Source organism: Alnus glutinosa, chromosome 1 (assembly GCF_958979055.1).
Source record: "Alnus glutinosa chromosome 1, dhAlnGlut1.1, whole genome shotgun sequence".
Lineage (NCBI taxonomy): Eukaryota > Viridiplantae > Streptophyta > Magnoliopsida > Fagales > Betulaceae > Alnus > Alnus glutinosa.
The window spans coordinates 24,131,783-24,150,745 of NC_084886.1; the positions used below are offsets into that span (position 1 = coordinate 24,131,783).

Consider the following 18,963-nt stretch of genomic DNA (forward strand, 5'->3'; position numbering starts at 1 on the left):
TTCCAACTCTGAAAAGTGTCTGAATGCTCATCAACCTGCAACATCTGTCCGGATGCCCATCAGTGTCTAGAAGATTCGAACAGTTCAAGGTTGCATTCGTTTGAATGCCATGGCTACACGTCCAAATGCATATCAATGTTCGACAAGTAATCAGATTTCCTTCACAGACACGTATATGGGAAGACAACTGCATCCGTCCGGACGTCAGGGCAACACCGTTCGGACGCGATCCTTAATACGACAAGACGTGGAGAAGAATTGCAACCATCTGAAAGTTGAGGAAACACCGTCTAGACACAGTCCTTATTATGGTATTTACGTGCAGCAAAAGTCCAACCATCTGGACGCTAGGGCAACAACGTCCGGACGCGGCCCTAATATGGTATTGCGTTAAGCGCGTTATGGAAAGCCGGTTGCCCAGTTGTCCATCCGGACGGCCTCAGGTTGCGTTCGAACACCACCTAGAGAAAATCAAATTAGTGTCGATTTAGGTCTTCTGTAGCCTATAAATAGAGGCCTCTAGGCATGTAAAAAATTATGAATCCAGTCTTGAATTCTTCTATACTTAGAGAGGGTGTTTAGGTAGAAATTGTGAAGATCTGCTAGCTCTCTAAAGGTTGCCGGGGTACTGTTATTTTGCTCGTGTTAAGGTCTATCTTAGGGAGGAGCCATAAGGTAAAGGAATCTATTGAAGACCCCTTCAAGTAAGTGACTTGGTTGTGATGCATTCACGTTGGGTTACGTGTCAGAGTGCAAAATACAATCGATGCATCAGGTATGTGAGTGTTACTGTCTTGTTACTAGCTTTGTCTTCTGAATAGTAGATTTCCTGGGTTTGGTTACCCCGGAGTGGTTTTTCTCTTAATTGAGTTTCCACTCCGTTAACAAAAATCTGTTTCTTTTAATTTTGCACTTTTGATAATTTGTTACACGTTGCACACACCCACGGTTAAATTAGAAGTCATATTTTTCAGATATGATAGGAGTTATAGGAGGAATTGAATTCCACCTCCTACTATCTAAGGTTTTAACCCTAGCCCATTACTACCAACTATTCAACATGGGCTTGGGTTTTATCCATAAGGCCCAATGCTCCTTTATCTCTACTTAAGCCTTTTGAAATTAATTCCAGGAGCCCATAGCTCTTTAATTACTTAAGCCCATACAAATTAATTCCTAAGCCCATAGCTCTTTAACTACTTAAACTCATAAGAAATTAATTCTGAAGCCCAATCATCTATAAGTAATGAGCCACTTAGGAATCATATTCTTTTGGCCCATGTTTTATCAAATAAATCAATCTAATATAAATAAATGCATAACCAAGGCTCATAGCATATGGTCAATTTACATTAGCTCAAAGAAGAACGTAAAGGAAAAAAATATAGCTTTAAATAGATCCATAAAAATATCACACGACCCTATTTAATCACAATTAATTCCACTAAACAAATGTGACTGCACTCTAATCTGTATTTTCAAATTAATGAATCAATACCCGCGACGTACTTATTTATTACATATTACCCCTCCAGGGAATCATTCTATAGTCGAACCAAAGTCAATACATTGTTACTTAGTTCACTACCTCTTTTTCTTGATACTCTTCATTTAATTACATGATATATCCTTTTTGTACCTTGTGAGATTTTCATTTCACCATGCACAAAACAAAGTTTTAGTAAATATCACTGAAACACTCAGGCTCGAGGTTGAGGATAATCATTCCCATTAATACAACATCAAGGGGAATATTCCTTATCTCTTTTTTCCATGACAAAGGATTTAGATTCCTTCTTGAAGAAGGTGTTCCCACAATGCTACATGCGATCACCCAACACACAGAAGTGTTGACCAGCAATTTGATCTCATTCTCGTATATCAAAGTGTCCTACACTTTAAAGTAATTGTTATAAGTCACCATGCATGTACACCATTCTTAATTATAGTGTTGAAAGAATGATGACTCATGTACTCTGTTCGGTGCATGGCATTAACTTGCACCTACACCAACATATCAACCTGAAACTCTTTCTACTTCTCCTAATCAAGATAGATCGTTAAGGTCAACATGTTATAGTCTAGATGGATTTCTCAATTCCATTTATGACTATAAACAATCTTTTATAAATTACAAGAACCTATGACTATAATCTTCTATGTGATAATCTCATTACTTACCCCTTAGTCAAATACAATGTAACTTAGGGACTTTACACGTATACCATATGAAAATATTCAAACATATATGTACATGTAAAGCAATAATATATATGTCCAATGTTCAATATTATACATACATATAATAGCAACATCAATGCAATTGGAGTTTTGGACACCAATCTCAACATTCTCCCACTTGTCCTTAATTCCAATTGGACACTGATCTGTAATCCTTATTCACGAAATGACATATCCAATGTTTCACCAAAGCAAGTAACTTGTGAACAAGATATAACAGAACTTAATCATAATAGAACCATGCCACCTTATCACCTCTTTGAGAGACTCTCCCTATGTGACATCTTCTCACTTGAGATAATTTTTGCGTCCTATGAGTTGCAAAACATTTTTGGTCTAGTCTGGAGTTAACAACCCTTTTGTTGCTATACCTCCCCAACTAATTGGCTTACCTACGAAAGTAACCACCTTTACATTTTACTTTTTTAGGCAAAACTCTATGAGACTTGTCAATAATCCATTCATCCTATGTTTGGATTTTGACTGCTGATAGTACTCCTACATCATCATCAATTCTATGTATTATCATTTTATTTAATATCTGTCGTATTCATGGCTATATCCAAGTCTTTAATCCAACATTCGACTTCTTAGATCAAAACTTGATATTCCAATACTTGGATGCATGCATAAATTCAACAAAGTACTTTTGCATCTAGTAAATTACATACCTCTAGATCCTTGCTAAAAAAATTGTCTAATTGTATCATAAGATACATCTTTCATGGTGATTATCTTAAAATAATCAACCTTAGACTTGATCTTGAATAGAGGTCAAGCATGGTTACAGGTGAAGAATTTTTTCATATTAGATCCCTTTCTTTCTGAGAAACATTCTTTGCCGCCATTGCTTCGAAGGTTTTATCCTTCCTATCTATTCAACATTTACTTGTAAACTCAATTACAACATCTGAGTTTTAATGTCGTTAGGTACCTCTACAAGTAGTCAGACTTGGTTGGTATACAAATAAGATTTTACATAGCCTTGATCTATTTATCCACATCCAATAACCATTCCATTGTATTCTTTGGCATATGATTCATCTAATGAATCTCAACTCCCACTACAATATGTTCAGTACTTTAGATATGTAAATAGTAAAACACATAAAGTATCTGAAACATCTGTAATGTCTTTAGATTAAATTATCTCTTTTAATGTCTCAGTAATCTTTTAGAATTTTCATATTATTTCTTTGAATTTACTCATACAGTCTTAACTTTGAGGAATTTGGTGTGAACATACATCTTCTTAACAAATAGCACTATATAATTTCCATAATCTTTGTTTCTTTAAAGAAATTAAGTAGAGTATCAACTTTATTACAAAAACATTTATCCCTCATATCCCACAATATCTTTGGTGTGAACCAAAATGTAATCAATTGGGATACTATTCATATTTTGATGAGTTATCCTAATAGATACTTTGATTAAATCAAAAGTTCATTATGTATCAGGAAACTTAGAGAGTTTCATACATAAACTTCTCTTTTTATAACAAATCAGAACATCATAACTAAAATGGATACCTGTTCCAAGCTTTCTTTTCAAAGAAAAGAACCTTTTGTTCATATTGTTAGTTTTATTGGCTACATTCTGTTGACAAAATCACTATTATGTAAGTCTGCTACCTTAACATGGATGCCGTATTCAGAATTTATTTCTCTAACTTGGAAAGAGCCTTAATATGGCAATATTAGTGTCATCAGCTTCAGAAAAGACAATTTTTCAGTTGTTAAAAGATTCTACGCAGTTTACAGCTCAACAAAGTCGGTTCCCAAGTTGCCATCTGGATGGCCCAAAGACATGTTCGGACGCTCTTCAGTGTTCGAGAAGATTCTGAACAGCTCAGCATATCAGCATGCAATCGTCCAGACGATAGGGCAATACTATTGGGACACTACTCAGTATTTGAGAAGATTCTAAATAACTTAGCAGACATGGTTTGTGAAGACAGCTTGCAACCGTCCAGACGCGGAGACTGAAGTTTAATGAAGAAATGCGTGAAGCGCATTATGGAAGTCGGTTGTTGCTTGCTGTCCGGACGCCCTCTATCTAAGTCCAGATGACGCCTAGAGAATTCCGAATCAGTATTGTATTAGGTCTTCTATAGCCTATAAATAGAGGTCTCTAGGCTTGTATTATTTACAAAATTCGGTATTGAATTCCTGTGTACTAAGAGAGGGTGTTTAGGCAGAAATAGAGATATTTGTTAGCTCTCTTAGGGTGTTTATTATGTGAGTTGATCAACCCATGAAGTCTAGCTTAGGAAGGAGCCCTAAGCTAAAGGATTCCATTGAAGACCCCTTCAAATAGGAGACCTGGTTGGGAGGCGTTCTCGTATAGGTAAGTGTCAGAATTAAAGGTATGACTATTGTATCAGAAGTATGTGAGTACGAGTGTTTTGTAACTAGCTTTGTCTTTTGAATAGTGGATTTCCTAGGTTTGGCTGCCTCGGAGTGGTTTTTCTCTTGATAAGAGTTTCCACTTTGTCAACAAAATATTTGTCTATTTTAAATTCTGCATTTAAATATTTTGTTGCACAATTGATCACACACACATTAAATTAGGAGTCTGTATTTTTCACATATTATCATCCAAGAATGATTCTTAAACTAGGATTTTCTCAAGATCAAATAAGCCTCTAGAGTTCATCCCAAACTAGTCTTGGAATCCTTGATGGATGAACAAGTACAATACAACTTTGGAAATACTAATATTTTGTTAGCTCAAGAATAAACATAAAGTAATAATTGATTCTAAAATTAAATGTCATTCATATAAACCCTAAATGTTCTAAATATGACAACTTTGGAATTTTCATTCCAACTCCAAACTTTCAAGATCTGTCTTTTCTTTTCTTGGTTTTTTGGTTTCCTGGAACCATTGCAATCCAATTGCAGACATGATCCACACACCAAGGATTTCGATGGAGTCTTACTAAATAGGTATCTCAAAACCAAAAGAAAACTTTTACTTGAATGTTTGAGTGGCAGATACTTAGGATAATTTCTCATCCATTGTCCATCCTCCTTGCAATAAAAGCATATCCCTTTGGCCTTGCCTTTGGACTTGCTCCTAGCTTTATTGATACCTATGACAACAGCTTTGCCATTTTGCTTGGTCTCCTTCTTCTCGTCCTTACCTTTCAATTCTGAGAAATAAGTTTCACCAACCATCATACCAGAGTTAGGTTCCATAATGCTATCTAATGTGTGTTTTAATGAGTACTCGCAAGCGCACGAATCGTTTGCAATATAGTGTGTGCAAGTGAGAGGTCGAATCCACAGGGAAATGGTCAAATATTGGTGTCTTGTTTAATCAACCTCATTTTAACCTAGTTCCAAAGGTTTGGGGATTGATTCAAGAACAAAAGACTAAACAAAAGAGATGAAATGAAATATGCAAATTAAAAGAAACTAAGGCTAAGGAATCTACCAAACCAAATCCAACAACTCACACTCTTGGTTTCCACTTGAACACCCAAAGAACATTAAGCTTTGGATGTCATTCAAGTGTCTTAACCACAAACTCTAGAACCGTTAAATGAATCCAACTCAAAGATAAATCACAAAGAGTACCCATTTGAAATCAAATCATCCAATGTATCCATTCAATGAACAAATCACAATGGATATCATCATTCAAATCGATAAAAAAAATGTATCCATCGGTTGAAACACATTAAATGTCCTATATCTACTAACAACCACATTCATTGCAAAAGATAAAGCATTTAAATGAATGGAACTTGAACAACAAATATGATATATCATCAAATGTGCAAGTAGTATAACAAGAGTATGAGTGTCATCAATGGAAAGGTTTCATCCTCAACCTTAGTTGAGGTTACTAGCCTTCCATGACAAGAACACCACAAGAAAATGAAGAACAAACATGGAAATAAAGGAAAAGCTTTACAAAGAGAAAGTGTCTAAGAACAAAAGCTACTGAAATACACTATGAAATGAACGAAATTAAACCTAGCTACTGTTCTCTGAACTCTCCCAACAAGGAGGCATGGCTATGGCTTTTATAGAAGGAAATTAGGGCTAGAAACCCATGTAAAATGACTCCTCTAACCCCCTCTAGGGTTCCTCTCTTGCTAGAGACAACCAAGGTCACGAAACCAACGTGTTCTGCTGTGAAAATCAGAGGGAGAACTGCTTTTTGTCATGGAGAAGCTCCTGATTGGGTGTTCTGGCGCGCTTCTGCAAAAGTAAGTTCTGGGAAATTTCGATCGATCGACTTTGGGCAAAAGTCGATCGATTGAATTTAAGTTCGATCGATTGAGTTCTTCAGAACTTCCGAATTTTCCAAGCAATTCCACATGAATTTTGCTATTCCTCACTTATTGACCTACAAAACATAAAAACACAAAAACTAACCAAAGCATCAGAAAATAACAAGGCTAAAGGTCTAATTAATGTAAATCAAGGGGTCAAAATACACAATATTTGGCACTCATCACTATTCGCTACTACACTCACCAATCCAAACGAAGGGTAAACATCTTTGCCTTTAAGCTTACATCTGAATTCCATAAAAAGTGTATCATGGATCTGAGGATTTCATCAATCCTAGAATTGATCATGAACCTCAGCATCTAATAAACCCAGTTGTTTCAAATTGACATTCTCATTGTGTATTGAAACAACTTCAGCCATCTCGGTATCTGTGTCCTATTCAAGAATAAGATATTATTCCCCAAACCTACTTCCAGATATTCCAAGATATCGGAAGCAACCTTAAAGTTTTTCAACTTTACATAAAGGCTAGATGCTAATGATGTCCAGATCAACTCTTTTGCTACATCATTAATATGCAACCACTGATTGTAATTAGTTACTTCAACATCAGTGGCTTTAATGTAGGATAGACATGATGAGTTTGTACAAGATTGTGACCTTCTCGTCTCATAGATTTATTATAATCCTGTTTCAAATCTTTATAGGTGGATTCAGAAATTATAATAACAGGACCAACAAGCATTACATAAGGATCAAATGTTGTAAAATAAAGAATAATATGAGACATATATCATTTAGCAAATAAATATAATATAAAAATCCAACATAAAAAATATAATATTCAAAATGTAACAATAATCTAATCCTGTAATTAAAAGAACATCATCCTAGGGGAGTTTGGCCCACGGACAAGGGGAGATGTCTCTAAGTACCATGATTAGGTGAGACAACTTTCTCATTATTAACATCAAGTAGATATTAACATCTTACCGCTTACCTTTAGTCTCTAACTTTAAGATAACAGAGCTCTAAAGAGAGATTAATATCTTATATTAGTCAAGTGTATACTATCAAGTAGATTTGATGTGATTGTCGAGTAACTCCACAGAAGCGTGGTCGTTCTTAATACATAACCACATCTCCTCTATCCTCAAAGGAAATCTAACATTGTAATCTGCAAAGTAAAGACACCTTCCAAAGAGAGCAGGGCCCATAGCCAAGGTGAGGTGCTCTTACTTCATTATTACATATAGACCTATGATGGAGATTGCAAGAATCATCAGTATTGATTCTGCCACCCACTTGATATTTGAAACTTATGGGCTTTGTTTAAAAACAGTTGAAATCATATTACATTTGCAACTTGCTTTTCTAATTGGACTGCCTTCCCAATCTTATAAGTGATCTTAACTATGTTAGGCTCCTTATCTCATTAGGTAATAGGCATTCTAATTTAATAGAATCTTTAATCCAATTACTTTCCAAAATAGAAGCCTTAATTAACATGACATAGTCCTAATCAAATTAGGAACTCTTTTTCCAAAAGGAACTTTGTAATCTCTTAGGTTTTTGGAGTTTCAACTCCCACTTCCATTAAGAAAAATATTGTCGACCCTAAACCTTTCATCCAAAACTTGACATGGTAACCTTAATCAAATTAGGTTACATAATTCGAATTCTTGTTCATAACTTTCCTGAATTGTGAATCTTAAACATCTCATTCCAACTAAGTTGGAATCCTCATCTTTAAGTCTTGTGAAAAATCACAACCTCTTATTTAGGAAATTATCGGTATCCGAAATATTCTTAGGAAAATTAGATCCCAAAAAGTATTAGGTCAATGCTTTTTGGATTCAAACTTTTAAGGTTTATGGATTAAGATTAGGATTTGGGAAAACCCTAAATAATCCATTGACTTGCCGCCCCTTAGGTTGTGAAATCTTAGGTATTATACTCCAAGACTAATGGCCGGCCATCACAACCAAGCGATGCCATAGTTATGGGTAAGACCCATGGACCTCATCATTTGCTTGATCACGAGTAAAACGTATGTCAATCCATACATGGTGATCAAATCACTATGCATTCAAAAACATTTATAAATGCAAATCATGTTTCAATAATATGAAACTCTTTTCAAATTATTGACAACATGAATACCATGCACTCATAAATCTAGACAAGATTGATTACTTTCCATGTGTTTTTATCTCAAGAGCTTGAAATCTAATTCCAAGAACTTCTAAAAAAACACATCCAAGCAACCTTAATTTCTTTTGATCAATAAAATGTTATATACTTTATATAACATATTCCATAATCAAAGAAATTTATTTCCTTGATTATGCATCAACAAGAAACCATACAAGCTCTTAACATGTACCAGGAATTCAAATTTTTAGACTTGGTACGCATTAGAAAACATAATGAAACGTGTTGAGAAAAAAATTCAAAACATTGTTTCGGCTTTTACAATGTGTTACCAACCTTTTTACATGTGAAATCAATTGTCACTTCAATTTTTAAACAATCACAATTCATGCTTAAAAATTCGAAATCAAATAGTTACTACTAGAACTCAGAAAATTCCAGATTCATTGACGAACAAAGAATGGATCATATCTCTTTTGGTTCTCATCGAAACTTGAATCCATTTGAACCATTGTGTGCAACATGAATTGAGATGATACAATTGATGATAATGATATATATACTTAGAGATGCTTGTATGCTTGTGATTTAATGTGAAAACCAATGTGTATTATACTCTTGAGTTGGTGAACTCATACTTTCACTTATGCGGACATGACTATCACCACGACTGTGTAGATGTTGCTACTTTGGTTGTAGGTACCGCTGATGTCGACGAAGACCCAGTGGCTTTATATTTGGAATACTACGAAGAAGCCTATCGCGACAGTTGTAGGTGCTGGACTTGTGGATAGTCCATAGTTTGAGTAGACATTTTTATTAATGGCTTGTGTCGTATGTGACATGTATTATGTACAACCATTCTTTTGATGTGTAATTAATATGCTGATTAAGCCTTAAACAGATAGACAAATGTATGGCTCTGTTATTAATTAATACATGTTAGATTTTATGAGATTTTATTTCCACTGCATAGTTGTTGACTCTGACCTACTAGGTACATATTATGGGATGTGTACTATGAGCTGGCTTTGTGACTAATCGTCATGTCACTATGCAATTCCGTTTTGTATAAAAAAAAAAAAAATGGGTCGTCACATATAGTCTTTAGGATGACTTGAGATGAGTCTCCATTTCTAGTTTAATTATTGTATTTATTTGTGCCGCATGTGGCACTTTTACTATGGTTTAAAGTTGTAAAACATTATGTTGTTAAATAAAAGCTTTGATACGTATAATTAGTGAGCTTGTGATGTCAAAAGAAAGCAAAAAATTTAGTACTATATATTCCACTGCGAGATTACATCTCTGATGTTGTAACGTCACATGGAAACTGAAGGTTTCTGCTTACGATTTTCTTGGTTCAAAATTGGGGCGTCATAGCTTGCCTCTCCCAAGTCCTTCATATCAAACTAATTAGACAACCAAATCCTTACTATTGATAATGTCCCTACATCGTTTTCAATGAAAAGGATATCATCACCATACAACACAAAGAATGTTACTACCTTATCTTAACACTTCTTGTACACATATGGCTCATTGAGATTTTATTTCAAATTGAACTATTTTATTGTCTCATCAAATATGATGTTCCATGATTAAGATAAAACATCTAGATTGATGTGTTATAGTCTTATCAAATGGAATGTCTTATAGCTGGATATCGGTTAAATCGGTAACAGTAGGGGTATTTTCGCCCACCAAACTGAAAAAGTCAGTTAAGTCGGTTCGTTAACTGATTTCATACCGACAAGAATAAATTTCGACTATTTCGGTTAAGTTGGTTAACTCCGTGAAGTCAATTAAATGTTAGTCAGTTAGTTGTTGGCCTTTATATTGGGTCAAGCTTATTTTTATGGGCCAAAATAGGTTGCTTTTGGGTCTAAATTGTTGTTTTTTTTGGGCTAAACAAGTGTTAATTGGACAGCTTTTGGACTAAACAAGTTATGCAAAAAACTACTGAGAGTCAAAGTTGGTTAACCGATGAAATAAAAATTCTACCACCTACCTAACCGAACCGACGTCGAAACAAGGCTTTTATTTTGACTACTGGAAGTCGGTAGGCGGCTGGTGGCAGTTGATAGGCGGTCAGTAAGCAGTAATCAGCAATCAGATATTTTGCCCACCCCTAGAATGTCCAATTGAATTATCGACTACGAATAATAATTTATAAGTTATAAAGTTTGTGGTTTTAAGATTTTCTTTATGATAATTTCATTACTTACACTTTAAATAATATTCAATGCAACCTGTGGACCTTTACATGTATATGGTAAATAATAATTATTTATAGGATACATGTAAACAATTTATATGCCCAATACTCATTAAATAAATTAGTAAATAAACTACACTATTCAATTAAAATTAAAATATCATATAAATTAATTGGAGTTTAGAATATTATTCCTAACATAGTTGGTGATTGGGAGCATTATATTGGCATCAATATGTACAGCAGTTGACCAAATTGGTGTTATTTGTTAGGCATCCTATTAAATATTTTGGAGGCAAGCCGGTTATTCTTCATTGGTGCAGACTATCATTCATGTTTTTGCTTATTTATTATTTGCTGCTTCTTGTCCTTCATTTATAAGCGAGGTCCAAATTCAATTTCATCCATGCGCCAAATGGCCATTTTTGAAGGGTGTCGTTTTTGTAGATACGGGAATATCATTGTTCGTAGAATTAAGCGATTGATGGTACTTCGTTAGTAATATTTTCTACCTTAGTAATGAATTGTAATTCTAAATTTAAAATTAACTCAAACTAAAAAGAAACAAAATTACTAGGAAGGAGAGGTATAGATTACCATAAGATCCCGAGTTTCCCAGACGCATCGCACTTTTGCTTGGGTCAGGCCACCGCTCGGCCCTAAGAGGGATCCAAGAAGAGTAGGGAACTTGGAGCTGGTTTTTGGAATTATTAAAAGATTAAATAAGGGATAAAGAATAATATTTAAATAGAATAGAAAAAGAGTTAGAAAGTTTTTTATTTTTTTTAAACAATAACTTCTTCATTCATTGACAAGAAAAAAACGACCTCAAGAGGAAGGTCTAGGGAAGAAATCATAGGCTTGGCAATTCGAGTTGGTGTGTCAATTCGTCGGGTTAATGTGTCAACCCGTTTAACTACTTTAGTAAAAAATGTATTATTAACGTGTCATAAATATGTTATAAATAGATTGATGGGTCATAAACCAGTCATAAACGTGTCATAAACTGGTTGACGGGTCATAAACGGGTTAAAGTCCAAACCCAAACCCTATATATTCGTGTCGTGTTCGTATTGGATTCGCAGGTCGTATCAAAATTGTAAAGCCTAAGAAATCGTTCCAACAAACAAGATTACAAATAAACTAAGAGAATCCTCTAGCCAAACTGGATCTAAACAATTCAAAATAGCCTTCTTTGCAAGAGAATGTGTCACACTAGTAGTCTCTCGGTGGTGGTGAAAAGATTTAGAGAGTTGAATATAGTGTTTTTAAAAAATGATTAGTTAAAGAAAAAGAAAAAAAAAAAAAAGAAAAAAGAAAAAAAAAGGGGGGGTGGGAAATTACATACCTAGCCTTAAGGAACTTATTATAGTCTGGAAAATGGAAATTACATCTTCGAAAGAAAAAAAAAAAAAAAAAAAAAAAAAAAAAAAAAAAAAAAAAAAAAAAAAAAAAGAATGAAGAAGAAGAAGAAGAGAAACTTAGATCAACAATACATAACTAGTCCTCAAGGAACTTATTATAGCCCCTGGATCTCGCCGCGCAAAAAAAAATAAAAATAAAATACAACAAGGGATAGGGATAGGGAGAAACTTGGATGAATAAAACTAGTCATCTCCAAGGAAGAATATGGTGGGCTTTCGTGGCTCTGTGATCTCCACCGTTCCTTCCAGCATCTTAGCCACCTTCCCCATGGATGGCCTCATCTCCGGTCGATCTTGGAGGCACCACATCGCCGTCTTGACCATCCGATCCACCAAACCAAAGTGGGCCCGACTATCATAACTATGCTTAATCCGACGGTCCAAAATGTCCTCCACCTTGATCTCCTTGAACACCTTCTCAAATGCCCACCCTGGAAAGTACCAGTCCTCGCTGTTCTGAGTAGACTCCTGCATCTCAAAGTTCCTTGTCCCGGTCACAATCTCCAACAACACCATCCCAAAGCTGTACACATCGGCCTTGGAGGTGATCGGCTCCATCTTAACCCATTCAGGCGCCATGTACCCACGGGTCCCCCGCATCCGAGACATGCTTACCATATCCTCCTTCTTCCTTAGCTTCGCCAATCCGAAATCCGATATCTTGGGGCAAAAGTCATCCCCCAATAGTATATTCTCCGGCTTAATATCGCAATGCAGAACCCACTCCAAGCACTCCTCGTGCAAATATGCAATCGCTCTCGCCACTCCCAGGGCAATCCGGTACCGGACGTTCCAGTCGAGTATTGGGTTCGGGTTCGGCCCTTTATCTGAAACCCGATCCATTTCCATCTCGTCACTCTCGGTGAAATTGACACGACCCCGTTGAAAGATGTACTTGTCAAGGGAGCCATTGGGGACGTACTCGTAGACCAGGATTCTCTTACCTTTCTCAGCGCAGAACCCCCATAGCCTGACCAAGTTGAGGTGGTGCATCCGGGCAATGATGGTGACCTCGGCCCAGAACTCGGGGTCGCCGCCGGTAACATTCTTCAAACACTTGACCGCGACGACGCGGTGATCGGTCAACTCGCCTTTGTAAACATCGCCGAACCCGCCTTTACCAATCAGGTTGGAGAAGTCATTGGTGGCGGCTTTGAGCTCGGCGAAGGTGAACCGCTTGGGTCCGCCGGCTGGAAGGAACTCGAGGCCCAGAGTCTGAGCCATGTCCCTGTACTTGATGTACTTCTTGACGAAGCCCCAGAAGAAACCCACCCCGGTTATCAGCTCCAAGGCGAAGAGGGTGCACACTATCGCTATGTTTCTCGTCGTGGTCTTGGATTCTTCGGGCGGTAGAGGAAGGCTTATTTTGACCGGACATGTCGTTTCGAGCAAATTGGTCATGCCGGTGAAGCTTGATTTGTCTGTCTCCGAATTGTCTACTCGCAAAAACATGGCGGTCTCCGTGCCCGGCGACCAGTACCCGTATACCAGTCGTTCCAATTGTAGATTGCAATAACCATTTCCATCATACTTGAACCCAAACCCAATACATTTCGTATTGTTATGGCATCTAGCTTCACAATTCTTAAAATTCTGAGCATTAACGCTAATCGTATTGTTCGCCCCGCTGGTATAATTGACATAATCGAGCCGAAGAAACTTGGTATTTGCAGGGAGTTTCATCGAAATTTTGATTTCACATCCTTCTTCTTTTGCTCCTCTGGACCTTTCCTTAAACCCAGGCGGGCATACGCATGAGGTAGAAGAGTTTAGGCCATCACTCATGCAGATGGCATTAGGCCCACATGTCCCATAAATTTTGCAAATTTCTTGGATTGCTTTCCAAACAACGACCCACTGACCAACATCTAGATCGTAACTGTAAATTCTGAGATTACCGTCGTCGTCAAGCGTCAATCTACGCCACCGGCTATCACCAAGATCTGCAGTAACGAAAGAATCTCCATTCGCCTGGACCAGTTTCCCGCTATCGTTGAGATTTTGGAAAGCGTTACCTTTATTGGCAGTCCAATAACTATCGGTGGAATTAAAAACCAGGTCCTTGGAGTTGGAGAAGCTGTACTTACCGTTTTTTATGCTGGTACCATTTATATTCTGGTTCGGCAAGATTGTATCTGTTGGAAAGTTGAAACTCTGCCAGTCTGAGTAAATAAGATTGCCGTATCTGCTTAGGCTGAGCGTGGAGTTTGGGTTTCCGGAGGCATTCGACGGCCACAAGTTCTGGCCCGAGGAGTCGTTGAGACGGAGCTGGCCAGAGGCGGTGATGACAAGGGCGGCCGAGCCGTTGACCGGAGACTTTCCATTGGCTGACCAAACGATGGTTTTTTCTGAGACGTTGTGGTACCAAACTGAGAAGGTGTAGAGTTCTGGGGAAGTGGGTTGGGACCGGAAGCCGGCGGCGAAGACGGAGTTGGGAGAAAGAAGGATTTGGTTCTGGTTTTGGTTTGGTCGCCATGGGGAGTTTGAAAAGTTGAAGGACGAGAGAATCAGGGGTGGTTGTTGTTGGGCTGAGGATGGTGGAGGGTTGGAGAGTAGGAAGGCGAAGATGAGGAAGAGGAGTAATACAGTAGCCATGGTTTTTTTTTTGGGGCGCTGCTTGGAATTGAGCCTTTTGAGGTGAGAGATTTTATGTTGTTTGATGGTGGCCGGAGGCAAATTTATGGCCGCCTAGGAAGACTTTTCTAGTCAATGTTGTCGTGGTCATGGGTTTTGTAATTGTCTCACACGCTTGACTGAGATGGAGGCTTTTTGCTTACTTCCTATTGGCTTTCCATCCATTCTCCCTCCCTCCCTCTCGTTCACGGTTCAAAGCACTTCCACAAAAAAAATCACTTGCCAAAAAACAAAAGAAGAAAATTGGACTTTTCTTCCTTTCCAACCAACTCGATCCGAAACGGGTATGTGCGTGGGTCTTTAACAACAATTTCGAAAGTCTTTGTCAGAAATGGAGGCGGACCCACCACGTGCTCTTGTGATGATAAGCTCGAAGAGATTCGAGGATGATTTGCACGTAGTTTAGGGACTTCGATGAAGGAGAGGGTTAAACATATCGATTTCTAGAGCTTGAAGGCATCGTGATGCTTGTTTAGGTGACCAATTTAGAGGCGTAAAAGTAGGCAGTTAATAATCGTCTAATTGCTTGAAGGCATCGTGATGCTTGTTTAGGTGACCAATTTAGCGGTGTAAAAGTAGGCAGTTAATAATCGTCTAATTGCTTTTATAAGCAGTAGAAAAAAAATTGCTAGATGGTTGGAGAGAGCTTCCGAAGAGGAAGAGGTGAGGAAGGTAGTGTTAGCTATGAATGGTGACAAAGCACCGGGTCTTGATGGTTTCTCTATGACGTTTTTCCAAACTTGTTGGGATGTCTTGAGCTTGGATATTATGAAGGTTTTTCATGACTTTCATGCCAGAGGTTGGTTTGAGAAGAGCTTGAATGCTTCGTTCATTTCGCTTATTCCTAAGGCTCCTGGTGCCATTTCCTTAAAAGATTTTCGGCCTATTAGTCTTGTGGGAAGCATTTACAAGATTATTGCTAAAGTTCTAGCTAACAGATTTAAGTCGGTGTTGAAGAAGGTCATTTCCAAATATCAGAGTGCCTTCATCAAAGGGAGGCAGATCCTCGATCCGATCCTTATTGCTAATGAATGCCTTGATAATAGAATAAGATCGGGAGAACCAGGTGTTATGTGTAAAATGGATTTGGAGAAAGCATATGATCATGTAAATTTGGATTTTCTATTGTATTTGCTGAGACGGTGTGGTTTTGGGGATAAATGGCGTTCCTGGATTGCTCATTGCATTTCTTCTGTGTGGTTTTCGGTGTTAGTTAACGGCTCTCCGTATGGGTTCTTCAGTAGCTCCCGAGGTTTGAGACAAGGGGATCCTCTATCACTCCTTTTGTTTGTTTTTGTGATGGAGGCTTTAAGCCGTATGATTTCTGCTGCGGTTAGTGGGGGTTTGTTGGAAGGTTTCAAAGCTGGTAATATCGCTTTTCGCATCTTCTGTTTGCCGATGATACTCTGATTTTTTGTAGTGCTCATTCTTCTCAGTTACGTCATTTGCGGGGAGTCTTCCTTCTTTTTGAAGCTGCTTCAGGTTTGAAGGTTAACTTGGCTAAGTCAAATTTAATTCCAGTGGGGAATGTTGATCAAGTGTCAAGGTTAGCCGACATTTTAGGGTGTGGGATGGCTTCTTTGCTGGCGAAGTATCTTGGCTTTCCTTTGGGGGCTTCCTATAAGTCCACTCTTATTTGGGACGGGGTTATCGAGAAGATTGAGCATCGACTGGCTAGTTGGAAAAGGCTATACTTATCCAAGGGTGGTCGGGTCACCCTTATTAAGAGTACCCTTGCCAATGTGCCTACTTATTTTTTTGTCTCTGTTCCCTATCGCATTGAGAAGTTAAAACAGGATTTTCTATAGGGGGGGATGGGTGAAGAGTTTAAGTATCACTTGGTGAGTTGGTCGAAGGTTTGTACCCCAATTTCAGAAGAGGTGCTGGGATTTTGGAATTTGTTGAAATTCAACCGCGCTTTGTTAGGCAAATGGTTATGGCAGTTTGGCATAGAGAGAGATGCTTGGTGGAGAGTTGCGGTGGATTCCAAGTATGGTAGTTTGTGGGATGGGTGGTGCTCACGCGAGCCTGTTAGCGCCTTTGGGGTGGGTTTGTGGAAGAATATTAGAAAAAGGTGGGAGACTTTCTCCAGTTTTATTCGATTTGAGGTGGGGGATGGGGTTATAACAAAATTTTGGCATGATCTGTGGTGTGGGGATACAATTTTGAATGAAGCTTTTCCTGTTCTTTTTGGTATTGCTTGGGTGCAGGATGCCTCTGTAGAGGATAATATGGAGATTTTGGGTGGTTCTATTCAGTGGAACGTGAGCTTTATTAGAGAGACGCATGATAGGGAAGTGGGTGTCTTTGCCTCCTTTTTTTAGGTGCTACATTCAGCCAGTGGATAGAGATCGTGCAGATAGGCTTTGATGGGTCTCTTCCAAGAAAGGTGTGTTCAAGGTCAAGACCTACTTCAACTCCTTGGCTAGCTCTGAAGGTAGTTGCTTTCCTTGGAAGAGTGTGTGGCGGACTCAGGCTCCCTCGAGGGCTGCTTTCTTTTAGTGGTCGGCAGCCCTAGGCAAGATACTTACGGTGGATAATCTTAGGAAGAGGAATATCATCATTGTGGATAGATGCTGCTTATGTAAGAGAGATGGGGAAACTGTGGATCACCTTCTTCTTCACTGTGATGTGGCTTCTACTCTGTGGATTCACGTTTTTACTCGGTTTGGTATGTCTTGGGTTGCCTAAAAGAGTTATCGATTTATTTGCTTGTTGGTGGAAGTCTGGTAGGCCAAGGAGTGCTGCGGTTTGGAAGATGGTGCCTATCTGCATTTTTTGGTGTGTTTGGAAAGAAAGAAATCTTAGGTGTTTCTAAGATCAGGAGAATTCTATGGAGGATATTTTAGCTTCGTTCTTTCATACGCTGTATCTATGGACAGTGGCCTTTTTGTCACCTACGTCGATTAGCTATTCTGATTTTCTTGTTCGTTTTTCTTTTTCTAGTTAGGTGTTTCCTTTTGTATACTTCCAGTGTACTAATGGGCGCCTTACGCTCTCAATAAATCTATTTACTTATCAAAAAAAAAAAATATTGCTAATTGTTATGGATGGAGCGATTAACAATTTGAAGAATAGACAGAAATGATTACCAATCGCTAACTGTCTATATATATATATATATATATATATATGGTGTTTTAAAAGACAGTACCACACATTTAGGGGAAAAAAAACAAAAAACAAAAAACAAAAAAGCCCAAGAAAACATTTAAAAAAGCCTAAAAAACAAGTCCAATGAACGACCAATATCCAAAAACAGGCCCAAATTTAAAAGCGGTTATACGGTGCGATTACAACTTTAAATAACTGCTAATTGCCCAAGGCAGAGCGGTTGCAGTTATAATGATTACGGTTAGAAGCAATAGCCGCTAAGCATAATTGCCTTTTCACCTCTAGTGACTATTAAGTGGGATATAGTCTTTATGATTCATGATAATTGAAATAAATCATTTTGGACCGGTAGATGAGTCCAAAACCATTACGAATATGACATTTTGGTCATTTTCAAAGACACAACATAAGTGCATTCAGTCTTCAAGGGGTAGCTCAATTAGCTGGGGACCACTCCTCATGAAGTGGAGGTCATAGATTCGAATCTCCCCTCCTCCCTCTTGTGTGGACATGTCAAAAAAAAGAAAAAGAAAAAAAAGAACATAAGTGCATTCTTTTCTTCTATACAAACTCTTTGTGCATTATTCTCATTTTAAGGGTATTTTTATGTTACTCTAGAAAGTGTTATTATAGAGTAACAGTCGGACTTCAAAGTTTTGTCCAATCCTCTTAACACTTTAAAAATGGGAAAAAATACGTTTTAAAGAAATCGTCGTTGTAATTGAGCCTTAAAGTCCTAATTTTTCCCTTCATAATTTTTCATTTTGTTCATATTTTCCAACAATTTTAGAACATAATTTGTGTTATGGAGGCGATGCAATCGATTCAAGTGATGAACCAAGACTTCGTTCATCTTAATCGTTTTGATGGACAAAACTTCATTGGCTGGCAGTAGGGGATGTTCTTCTTCCTCACCACATTGAAGCCT

General features: G+C 37.8%; 1 protein-coding gene across 1 annotated transcript; it reads right to left on the minus strand.

Annotated features, from left to right (window-relative positions):
* Positions 1 to 12,344: 12,344 nt before the first annotated feature.
* LOC133877678 (G-type lectin S-receptor-like serine/threonine-protein kinase At5g24080) lies at positions 12,345 to 14,982 on the minus strand. Its single transcript, XM_062316066.1, has one exon. It carries the CDS (start codon positions 14,880 to 14,882, stop codon positions 12,471 to 12,473), a length of 2,412 nt encoding a protein of 803 aa, XP_062172050.1. The 5' UTR covers positions 14,883 to 14,982; the 3' UTR covers positions 12,345 to 12,470.
* Positions 14,983 to 18,963: the final 3,981 nt, after the last annotated feature.

Coding starts and splice junctions, on each gene's coding strand:
- LOC133877678 (XM_062316066.1), bottom strand. CDS start 14,882: ATGGCTACTGTATTACTCCTCTTCCTCATCTTCGCCTTCCTACTCTCC.